This window comes from Labrus mixtus, chromosome 10 (assembly GCF_963584025.1).
Source record: "Labrus mixtus chromosome 10, fLabMix1.1, whole genome shotgun sequence".
In the NCBI taxonomy this organism is placed as follows: Eukaryota; Metazoa; Chordata; class Actinopteri; order Labriformes; family Labridae; genus Labrus; species Labrus mixtus.
The window spans coordinates 17,738,119-17,750,764 of record NC_083621.1 but is presented as its reverse complement, the minus strand read 5'-3'; the positions used below and the strand labels follow the sequence as shown (position 1 = coordinate 17,750,764).

Here is a 12,646-nt window from a genome sequence, read left to right as displayed (position 1 = left end):
ATGAACCGCGGAACAAGTGGAAGATTGACTGACTGACTGACCAGGGAGTCTTACGGCCTTTGCCTTCCATTTCCATTTATCTTTGTTCACAGGTGTCTATCTCTCTTCCCTTTACAACTCTTCTGATCTGTAACTGTTTGCTAACTTTAAAAGTTCCCCAAACAAAGACAACTACCAATGTGTATCCTCTGGTGTTGTAAAAAAAAAGTCCCTTAGATTACGAAGTGTGATTCCTCACACACACACACACACACACACAGAGGTGATTAAGTAGGTATGGGTGAGTAAAAACAAAAGTGAGAAAAGGAATAAACTTGCAGCAGAAATTAAACTTAATGAAGAACACACTCACACACACACACACACACACACACTCACACACACACACACACACACACACACACACACACACACACACACACACACACACACACACACACACACACACACACACACATATAAAGGTGGAGACAGGAAATAAGCAGTCATTGTTCTTCTTGTACGGCTTAATGTGGTGACGATGAAGATGGCTGCTGCGTTCATCGTCTCTGCGCTTCTCATCTGCAGCTCCTTCACCTCCTGCACGGAAACACCAGGTACACCTCTACTCCTCCTCTACACCTCCTCAGAGGTGTCAAGTAACAAATCCTTCGTTACCTTACTTCAGTAGAAATTTTGGGTATCTATACTTTACTGGAGTAATTATTTTTCAGCTGACGTTTTACTTCTACTCCTTACATTTTCACACAAGTATCTGTACTTTCTACTTGTTACATTTTCAAAATAGCCTTGTCACTCCTATTTCATTTCGGCTTGTTTTCATACCGGTTTCCAAAAAAAAAGAAAGTGGGTTGGATGAGAAGTATAAACATATACAGTACCATTCTGACTCCCTATTGGTTTGTACGCAATCCATCGCACCTGCACATGACACAAATCACGTCACATTCCAGCAAGGAAACAGCAGACGTATGTATCCTAGTACGAAGATGTCCGTGGCAGAGACAACCATACAAGGGTAATTGTTACTAAGCCTGCCCTGGGGTACACCAATTTTCTTGTCCAGTTTTGTTATCTTACATCCGTTGCCCTCACAGATTCCTGCAGCTAAGCTTGGATGTACATTTACATTCCAATAAAGGCTATTGATAACATGCCTCTGAAGTTTGACTTTTTGCACCATTACAATACTAGGCAACTAGTCATCATATCTTCCGCTCCATGAAACACATGTTAATGCTCAGTAGTACACATATCTGGTTCTTCAATGTATTTGCATTGTACTAAAATGCGGCTGAAACAGGTGCATCCCAAATTTTTCAACATTAACATTTTCATATAACATTATAGTCATTATGGCCTTTAGAAAAATGTTTTTTTGGGGAGGTGAGGTAGTACACTATAGGCCCCTGCGGTGTGGCCTAAGCTTTTGTCCTTAATGGCATTTTTTTCCCCTTACATTACTTTTACTTTTAGTTTTGAAACCAGTACTTTTACACTTTTACTTGAGTAAAAAGCTTGATTTGATACTTCAACAGAAGTCTTTTTAAACCCTAGTATCTATACTTCTACCTGAGTAATGAATGTGAATACTTTTGACACCTCTGCTCCTCCTCTACACCTCCTCTACATCTCCTCTACATCTCCTCCTAGATTTCCAGCTTATATTCTGTTAGCATGTACACGTTCCTGTGGACACACTTCTGATAGGCCGGAAAGAAGACGTCACCTTGACTTCTAAATGTCATGTACATTTCTTCAGCCTCAGTGCAATTTTTTTTTTTCAGCTCTCCCCATACACTGGGCTCCTCTCCACCTATAGATCTGCTGCTATAGGAGAGGCCTACAGTCTGTGTCACAGAGTTACTGAAGTGTCTTAAATATCTCGGACAGAGATATTATACTGCTCTTTAAGTTGTGTACTGCACACATCTGGAAAGAATTTGTATCTGATAAAGGAGTCCCCTTCAGTTGAATGTTTGCTCAGAGGTGTTGTTGGCAGGATGAGTGATGAGTTGCCAGGAAATGCCTAAATCTAAGATAGGATCCCCCACAGTGGAAGGTAAACAAAGGGACCCCTGTGTCCAGAGAGATACCCAAGAACAAGAAACAGATGTCCTCATGTGTCCTGTGACATTATGTATAAATAGCACTCTCAATGTATGTTCGAGAGAGATCATTGTTGGCTTCTTGACTCTCCTGGGCAGACGTGTTCAGTGATTCTGCAACTTGTTAATAAATAATTTTGTTTAAAAGCAAGTCAGTCTCAACGGCGAATTTCTTCATCATCAAACATATCATCAACAACGGAAATCCACATCATTACCCTCTGATGGTTGGCAGATTTGAACATGAACACTGGGATCAAACAAACAGGCTCTAGAAATGTCAATCAAATCTTTACCAATATATACTGTATGTATATATATATATATATATATATATATATATATATATATATATATATATATATATATATATATATATATATGTTTGTGGCTTTGTAAGGACTGTTTGTGATTGCAACTCAAACCAGAAGAATTTATTTTCATGTTGAGACTAAGAGCCGAGCGTGCAGGAGCAGGAAGTTTTTGTGGTCACGGCGGTCTGAAACTGTGTGAACAAACAGGAAGCAACGCACAAAAAACACAGAACAACCAGTACAGCAGTCACACACACACTTAGTACATATTTTCTTTAAATTGTGTCAACCATCTAAGAGTAATTCTTCTTTTAGGTTTGTGAAGCTGTAATACATATGTGTAAGAGACCTCATAGCAGCAGAGTTATATTTGGATTGAAGTGTCTGTTGTGAGCTGAGAAGGAAATGTGACTCTGAGACTGAAGAAATGTATATGTCTGATATTTACGAGTCAAGGAGATGTCTTCTTTCTAGCCAGGGAATTTGTAAGATGTACCTTCTAGCAGAATATAAGCAACACTGAAGATGAAGACTTTGCCAATGATTGCCAGCGATTGTGAGATCTTGGTCAGCATGGGTCAGCGATGGTCTGCACTTTGTCAGCCATGTGTGTTGTGTTTTTATGTTGTCTGACCATGGCTGAATAAATCCTGAGAGGCTGCTGAGTAAAGAGTACATCAATATTACCTCATCCATTCATACGCATTCACACACTGATGGTAGAGGCCGCTGTGTAAAGAGTACATCAATATTACCTCATCCATTCATACGCATTCACACACTGATGGTAGAGGCCGCTGTGTAAAGAGTCCATCAATATTAACTCATCCATTCATACACATTCACACACTGATGGAAGAGGCCGCTGTGTAAAGAGTACATCAATATTAACTCATCCATTCATGCGCATTCGCACACTGAAGGTAGAGGCTGCTGAGTAAAGAGTCCGTCAGTATTAACTCATCCATTCATGCGCATTCGCACACTGGTGGTAGAGGCCGCAGAGTAAAGAGTCCATCAGAATTAACTCATCCATTCATACGCATTCGCACACTGGTGGTAGAGGCCACCAAGTAAAGAGTCCATCAAAATTAACTCATCCATTCATACGCATTCTCACACTGGTGGTAGAGGCCGCCGAGTAAAGAGTCCATCAGAATTAACTCATCCATTCACACGCATTCACACACTGGTGGTAGAGGCCGCCGAGTAAAGAGTCCATCAGTATTTACTCATCCATTCACACACATTCACACACTGGTGGTAGAGGCCGCCAAGTAAAGAGTCCATCAGAATTAACTCATCCATTCACACGCATTCACACACTGATGGTAGAGGCTGCTGTGTAAAGAGTACATCAATATTACCTCATCCATTCATACGCATTCACACACTGATGGTAGAGGCCGCTGTGTAAAGAGTACATCAATATTACCTCATCCATTCATACGCATTCACACACTGATGGTAGAGGCCGCTGTGTAAAGAGTCCATCAATATTAACTCATCCATTCATACACATTCACACACTGATGGAAGAGGCCGCTGTGTAAAGAGTACATCAATATTAACTCATCCATTCATACACATTCACACACTGATGGTAGAGGCCGCTGTGTAAAGAGTCCATCAGAATGAACTCATCCATTCATACACATTCACACACTGATGGTAGAGGCCGCCGTGTAAAGAGTCCATCAGAATTAACTCATCCATTCATACACAATCACATTGCTGGTAGAGGCTGCTACCATCCGTATTAACTCATCCATTCATACACATTCACACACTGATGGTAGAGGCTGCTGAGTAAAGAGTCCGTCAGTATTAACTCATCCATTCATGCGCATTTGCACACTGAAGGTAGAGGCTGCTGAGTAAAGAGTCCGTCAGTATTAACTCATCCATTCATGCGCATTCGCACACTGGTGGTAGAGGCCGCAGAGTAAAGAGTCCATCAGAATTAACTCATCCATTCATACGCATTCGCACACTGGTGGTAGAGGCCACCAAGTAAAGAGTCCATCAAAATTAACTCATCCATTCATACGCATTCACACACTGGTGGTAGAGGCCGCCGAGTAAAGAGTCCATCAGAATTAATTCATCCATTCACACGCATTCACACACTGGTGGTAGAGGCCGCCGAGTAAAGAGTCCATCAGTATTTACTCATCCATTCACACACATTCACACACTGGTGGTAGAGGCCGCCAAGTAAAGAGTCCATCAGAATTTACTCATCCATTCACACACATTCACACACTGTGAGTAATATAGTTTAATTATAGATTAAATATAGTTATATATCAATATATATTGATATATGTCTTTATATAGATATATAAAGTCAATATAGTCATATAGATTAAATATCTCAGTTAGAGTTATATAGATTAAATATCTCAGCAGGTCAGAGCAGCAGAACAAAGCTGTTCCGAGTCTCTGATTGAGAAATCCTATAAACGTTTGGTGATGAGTCTGCAGCCTCAGAGGTGTGAAGACGAGTCTGCACACATCCGTCCAACACTTCCTGTAAAAACACATGAAATGTGGTTGTGTATTTGCAGAGTGTTCACTGAGCATGCGTGTGTGATTTTATGTACTTTTTGTTTGTTTAATTTGAGCGCTGACTGTAAAAATTTGTGTCTTTAGATTTTACTATATATCAGTCTGTAACAGATATATATCAGTCTGTAACAGATATATATCGGCTTGTTACAGATATATCAGTCTGTAACAGATATATATCAGTCTGTAACAGATATATATCGGCTTGTTACAGATATATCAGTCTGTAACAGATATATATCAGTCTGTAACATATATGTATCAGCTTGTTACAGATATATCAGCCTGTAACAGATATATTTTGGCCTTTAACAGATATCAGTCTGTAACAGCCTATAAATTATCCTGGTTTTGATCAGGTTTTTTTAAGTATCCTTTCTGTGTTTCTTTATGATAACATCATATCTTGATTTCACACACCAAAATAAGCCCGTATCCTGGTTTAGAAGAACCTGGTTTAGCTACCTGGAGAACTCTAAAACAAGACAGGACACTGTGTCATGTTAACGCCTGACCTGGGTTTTTCAGAATAAATGTTGTTAATTTTTATGTAAAACTCAGATTACAGAGAAAAAAGGTTTAATTTCAAAGAGTAACAGTGACTCACAGAGAAATCTTCAGTTCTTTATCTCTCATAATAAAATTAGAAGAGCAACTTTAGACATGAAGCCCTACTAATGTATGATTACTTTAGTCAATGTTTGATTTTTAAAATATATAAGACTGATGAATCTTTATCACCATCTGTATAAAATGATGGACGACTCCACAGCTCCCTTAAAGTGAAGCCAGAACATTTAGAGCTCCCCCTGCTGAATGGCTGCAGTATAGCTCATAAGCTCCGCCTCCTCCATGTTAACAGATGGGACTAGGGTCAAAGTATAAAGCTTAAATACACTTCAGATAAAAGTTTCTCTGACGTCTCCACAGTCTGTTCTTATCATGTTGAGCTATGCCTCAGTGTTCATGTTTCTGAGAAGTTTTGTTTCAATTATTATTGATGATATAAAAAAGGAGTATGACATCATGATTGACAGCTGTGTTGACCAATGAGGCTCCTGTGTTGCTGTGAGTATTGGATTATTAGAGTTGAGTAGGAATGTCTAGAGGAAACGTAAAAAACACTCTCTGTGTCCACAGATGCTGATTGTGAACAGTTTGCTCCAGCAGGGGGCGACTTCACGGTGCACCTTCCAATCAAACTGGACGCCATGGACAAATTAATGTGGAAACGTAACGGTGAAAACATATTTAAAAGACATGGAGAGTTGATGATCTTAGGGAAGGTTGAGGATGTATCTGAGGACGGATCTCTGAGGCTGAGGCAGGTGACAAAGGAAATGAAGGGGACTTACGAGGCCGAGGTCTACACTCAAAACGGGATATCACGCGGAACGTTCCAAAACGTCCTGTGTGTGCAAGGTAACTAAACAGACGGCTCTCCCTAAAGCTTGGCTCACACTGCGGGATAATTGGGCTGATTTGAGCTTCGATTCTTCCTTCCTGACAATCGCAGGGTCGCTCCCGACTCCAGGCTGCTCGGACCCGATTATCTGCTCAGATTATCTTGTAGTGTGAGCAGTACAAAGATCCAATCTTAATGTCCCCGATCTGTCTGGCGAACATCGGGGACACCCTGATTTATTTTAAACATGTTTGAGATTTAGAATTTAAAATCTTGACGTTAACGTCAGGAAAAGGGTCCGGCAGAAGTTGTGTGTGACTACAATATAATCACGAGAGACAAGGGAGGACTGTAGTCATGGTGACCAGCGGCAGGACGCAACCCGACGTTTTTCTTTTACTTTTACAAACACATAAAGTTCAACTACCTTTACCAATGCGATGTAGCATGTTTCCTTAGTGTTTATCAATATTTATATGCACTTATACATGTGTTTTAACCATACAAACCTGTATAAACAGAAGAAAAGAATGAGACAGGCAACTGTGCTTCTTTTCAGTTCAGCTTCACTCGGTAGAATGAGGAAGAAACGAGAGTCCCATAACAAAGAGAGTCCATGCATGGGAGAAGCCCAGCGCCACACTGCCTCCTGCTGGCGACACTGAAGTGTACTGTTATCTGGCTATTATAGCACATATTAGTGATGATCTTTCCTGGTAATATTATTCCAAAATAAAAACATAGACACATTACATAAAATGTGGCGACACATTTTGTGGGCGTCACATTATGTTACAAAAAGTAGGTAAAAGACCTTACTTATTGTTATGTTACAAAAAGCAGGTAAAAGACATATATATATATCTGTTACCAAAGAGGTAACAGATATATTTTAGCCTGTAACAGATATATATATATATATATCGGTCTGTAACAGATATATATCGGTCTGTAACAGATAACTATTTCTTCAGAGAAATCTTCAGTTCTTTATCTCTCATAATAAAATTAGAAGAGCAACTTTAGACATGAAGCCCTACTAATGTATGATTACTTTAGTCAATGTTTGATTTTTAAACTATATATTTATGAACCCTCCTGTTTGTATTCTACAACACTGCAGCCTGTAGGGGTCACTGATGAGTCTTTATCACCATCTGTATAAAATGATGGACGACTCCACAGCTTCCTAAAAGTGAAGCCAGAACATTTAGAGCTCCCCCTGCTGAATGGCTGCAGTATAGCTCATAAGCGCTGCCTCCTCCATGTTAACAGATGGGACTAGGGTCAAAGTATGAAGTTTAAATACACTTCAGATAAATGTTTCTCTGACATCTCCACTTGACTTACTTGACTTAAGCCTTTTGCTCCTCTTGGGTGCATAGGCCGCTGACGAATATCCTCCATTTCACTCTGTTTGTGGCTTTTCTCTCAAGCTCTCCCCAGTTGAATCCACTCTCTGACATTTCTGCCTCTACACTTCTTCTCCAGCTGTTCCTGGGGCGACCTCTTTTCCTTTTCCCCTGGGGGTTCCATTTCAGGGCTTGTCGGGTGATGTTTGTTGCAGGTTTTCTGAGGGTGTGGCCAGTCCAACTCCACTTTCTCTTTCGGATTTGTAAGTCTGTGGGGTCTTGGCTTGTTCTTTTCCACAGGTCCACATTGTTGACTTTGTCTTTCCACCAGATGTTTAATATCCTTCTGAGGCAGGTGTTGATGAATGTTTGCAGCCTGTGTGTTGTGTGTTTTGTTGTTCTCCATGTTTCGGATCCATACAGCATCACTTGTTTACCGTTGGAGTTGAAGATGTGTATCTTAGGGTTTGTGGAGATGTTTTTTGAGCTCCAGATCTTTCTGAGCATGTGAAACACCACTCTAGCCTTGTTAATTCTGCTTCTAATGTTGGCCTCTGTCCCTCCGGTGGTGTCCACAACACTGCCTAGGTAGGTGAAAGCTTCTACCTCCTCTAGGGCAGTGCTATTCAAGAAGATGGGGTTTCTGGTTTTGGAGTGGATCTTCATCACTTGAGTTTTTGTTATATTGGGAGTGAGACCTCTCGAGCTGCTCTTCCGGGGTTAAGAGCAGTTGGCCATTCTTGTCCATGATCGATTTGTTACTTTGTCGATGTGTCCCAGACAATTTCCTTGTGATGTTGTACAGTTCTTTCATGTTTCTTTGAGATGCTGCAAGTTCTGCCTCCTTAGCTAGCCTCTCTACGTGTGATCTCTTGTCCCTCCTGATGTTCTGCCACACTTTTTGGTGGAAAAGGTTGTATTCCTTTTGAGCCTCTGCTTTTTCTGATCTTGTTCTTGCATTGTTCACTTTTTCCTTTACCTTCCTCCTCTGCTGGATTAAGTTTAGTGTTTCTGGTGTTATCCATTCTTTGTGATTTTGGGATCTTCTCCCCAGGGCCTCCTCGCATGTTGAGCTCCAAGCAGCTTTAAGGTGTTCCCATGCTTCATTCGTTGTCCATTCTTCCTTCTTTCTGAGCTGTATCTCTGCGCTTTTCCTTGAGAGAATATCCTTTAACTGTTTTGTCACTTGAGCATTGCTGAGGTAGTCAGTGTTGTATTTTGCTCTTTGACCCTTTTCTCGCTGATATCTCTTCAGCCTTAGCTTGAATTTCCCTACCAGGAGATGGTGATCTGAGGCTGCGTCTGCCCCCCGTCTTGTCCTGACATCTTCCATAGTTCTTCTGAACTTTTTGTTGATGCAGATGTGGTCGATTTGGTTTTTCCGTGACATGATCTGGTGACACCCAGGTTGTTTTGTGGATTTTCTTGTGGGGAAATACACTCCCCCCCAATCACCAGATTATTGTTCACGCAGGTCTCTGCAAACATCTCGCCATTTTCGTTCATGGTCCCCACTCCATGTTTACCCATCACCGTCTCATATCCCTCGTTTTGGCCTCCAATCTTGGCAATAAAGTCCCCCATCAGGATAATGATGTCCCTGTCTCCAATACTACTGAGTAGGTGGTTTAAGCTGTCATAAAACCTGTCCTTGACCTCCTCATTTGCAGCGTTGGTGGTTGCGTAGCACTGGATTATATGGGCTTTCACTCTCCTGTTGCTGGTATTGAAAGTTGCTGAGATGATGTGAGAGCTGATGGGTTTCCATGCAGTTAGGGCCTTTCTAGTGCCTTTCGTCATCATGATTGCCACTCCCTCCGTATGGTTGGCTGCCTCCTCTTTGTGTCCAGAATAGATAATGGACTGGCCACTGGTCAATTTGACCTCACCCGACTGCGTCCATCTTGTTTCTGACAGGCCCAGGACTGAGAGGTTGTAGCGCTCCATTTCCTTGGCAATGGTTGCAGCCTTGCCAGCCTGGAACATGGTTCTGATGTTCCATGTCCCCAGGGGGATGGGTGTTCTTGGCGTCAGAAGGTGTGTCGGATTACCAGCGCCCTTGCGGGTTTGGCTGGTAAGCGTCATAGTCCCCATTGCTGGGGCACCTTCTTCAGCCAGGTGTGTGATTTGGTTTTTATTCGTTAGCGTTTCTGTAACTGGAACGTTTTTACAGGATGGGGTAGTTAACCCCACGCCTAACCCCCAACCTGGAGGGCCAGTTGCTGCTTTTCGTGTGACCTCTACTCTAGAAACCTGCCTGGCATGGTTGAACCTGCTGGGGGATATAAACCCCCCACCGGTATTGCCTTCAGAGTCACGGAGGCACACAAGCAACCCCACCACGACGTCTCCACAGTCTGTTCTTATCATGTTGAGCTATGCCTCAGTGTTCATGTTTCTGAGAAGTTTAGTTTCAATTATTATTGATGATATAAAAAAGGAGTATGACATCATGATTGACAGCTATGTTGACCAATGAGGCTCCTGTGTTGCTGTGAGTATTGGATTATCAGAGTTGAGTAGGAATGTCTAGAGGAAACGTAACAAACACTCTCTGTGTCCACAGATGCTGATTGTGAACAGTTTGCTCCAGCAGGGGGCGACTTCATGATGCACCTTCCAATCAAAATGGATGCCACGGACAGATTAATGTGGAAACGTAACGGTGAAAACATATTTAGAAGACATGGAGAGTTGATGATCTTGGGGAAGGTTGAGGACGTCTCTGAGGACGGATCTCTGAGGCTGAGGCAGGTGACAAAGAAAATGGAGGGGACTTACAAGGCCGAGGTCTACACTCCAAACGGGATATCACGCGGGACGTTCCAAAACGTCCTGTGTGTGCAAGGTAACTAAACAGACGCCTCTCCCTAAAGCCTGGCTCACACTGCGGGATAATTGGGCCTTCCCGACATTCGCTGGGTCGCTCCCGACTCCAGGCTGCTCGGACCCGATTATCTGCTCAGATTATCTTGTAGTGTGAGCAGTACAAAGATCCAATCTTAACGTTCCCGATCTGCTCGGCGATCATCGGGGACACCCTGATTTATTTTAAACATGTTTGATATGAATTTAAAATCTTGACGTTAATGTCAGGAAAAGGGTCCGGCAGAAGTTGTGTGTGACTACAATATAATCACGAGAGACAAGGGAGGACTGTAGTCATGGTGACCAGCGGCAGGACGCAACCCAGCGTTTTTTTGTTTGTTTTTTACTTTTACAAACACATAAAGTTCAACTACCTTTACCAATGCGATGTAGCATGTTTCCTTAGTGTTTATCAATATTTATATGCACTTATACATGTGTTTTAACCATACAAACCTGTATAAACAGAAGAAAAGAATGAGACAGGCAACTGTGCTTCTTTTCAGTTCAGCTTCACTCAATAGAATGAGGAAGAAATGAGAGTCCCATAACAAAGAGAGTCCATGCATGGGAGAAGCCCAGCGCCACACTGCCTCCTGCTGGCGACACTGAAGTGTACTGTTATCTGGCTATTATAGCACATATTAGTGATGATCTTTCCTGGTAATATTATTCCAAAATAAAAACATAGACACATTACATAAAATGTGGCGACACATTTTGTGGGCGTCACATTATGTTACAAAAAGTAGGTAAAAGACCATACTCATTGTTATGTTACAAAAAGTAGGTAAAAGACCTTACTCATTGTTATGTTACAAAAAGCAGGTAAAAGACCTTACTTATTGCTATATTATAACACAGCGTGCGCCGACACAATGTGTTCTTTAGCTTTTATACTCTTATTTGTAGAAGACACAGAAACATAAAAGGTCCAAACCACTAACCCTCCGACAGGTCAAAGGTGTGAGCTACAGGTGGCATAAGAACGGCAAAGAGCTGAAGTGCACAGTTGAGTCTGTGAATCTCTCAGCTGAAGTGATGAAGGAGGAGAGAGTCACCTGCACCGTGTTTAACATCGTCAGCAACATGAGCAGCGAGGCCGTCAGTCAGGACTGTACCTTCACCTCACATGTCACTGAGCTAACCACTGGATGGATTCCCTCTCTTTTCTGGTTCGGGTGAGTAAAAACAAAAGTGAGAAAAGGAAGAAATGCAGCAGAAATTAAACTTAATGAAGAACACACTCACACACACACACACACACACACACACACACACACACACACACACATAGAGTGTGTGGAGATGGTTTAGGTTCTCTGTTATTGTAGATTTCAGGGGAAGCGTATCTGTGGATAAGAATCAAGATCATTTCAAAGGCCTCGACTCTCTCTGTGTTTACACTGTGACAAAACAGGAAGTCCTTTTCCATCCTCTCTAATAAAACCTTTCTGTAAGATGTCAGAGGAAACAGAGCAGCATGCACCACATCTCCATGGGTAGCAGAATTCAACGTAACACTGTCTCTTCTATGTGAACCATGGGAGTTGACTCCTGATTAAAGTGATGATATTTACTCAAAGTGCTTTTTACACTGCAGGTCAAACCTACACATTCACACACTGATGGTAGTGATCGCTATGTAGCATCATCCATCAGAAGTAACTAATCCCATTCATACACCACCACCGAAGCAGCAGGAGCAATTCAGGGTTAAGTGTCTTGCCCAAGGACACATCGGATATGTTGCCCAGCTAAGGAATCGAACCCTCGACCTTCAGGTTGAGAAGCGACGACTACCAACTGAGCCACAGCCGCCCCAATGAAAGCTGTGAAAAATGATGCTGAAGTGTAAAAATCCCACAGTTCCTCGAGTGTCCACTAGAGGCTGGCTGCAGAAGCACAGGAAGTCACATACACACCCATTCTAAAAAGCCTGTTTTTACAGCAGAGATTAACATGTTTACAGCCTGGTTCAAAAAACAAATAGGTGTGATTAGCTCATGTCTCGATCAACACACACTG

The 12,646-nt window shown here is 42.0% G+C and overlaps 1 protein-coding gene across 1 annotated transcript; it reads left to right on the top strand.

Moving 5' to 3' along the window:
* Nucleotides 1-456: 456 nt before the first annotated feature.
* LOC132982221 (uncharacterized) lies at nt 457-11,304 on the top strand. The gene is made up of 3 exons (XM_061048581.1): nt 457-596; nt 6,134-6,415; nt 10,317-11,304. Exons 1-3 carry the CDS (start codon nt 521-523, stop codon nt 10,604-10,606), a joined length of 648 nt encoding a protein of 215 aa, XP_060904564.1. The 5' UTR covers nt 457-520; the 3' UTR covers nt 10,607-11,304.
* Nucleotides 11,305-12,646: the final 1,342 nt, after the last annotated feature.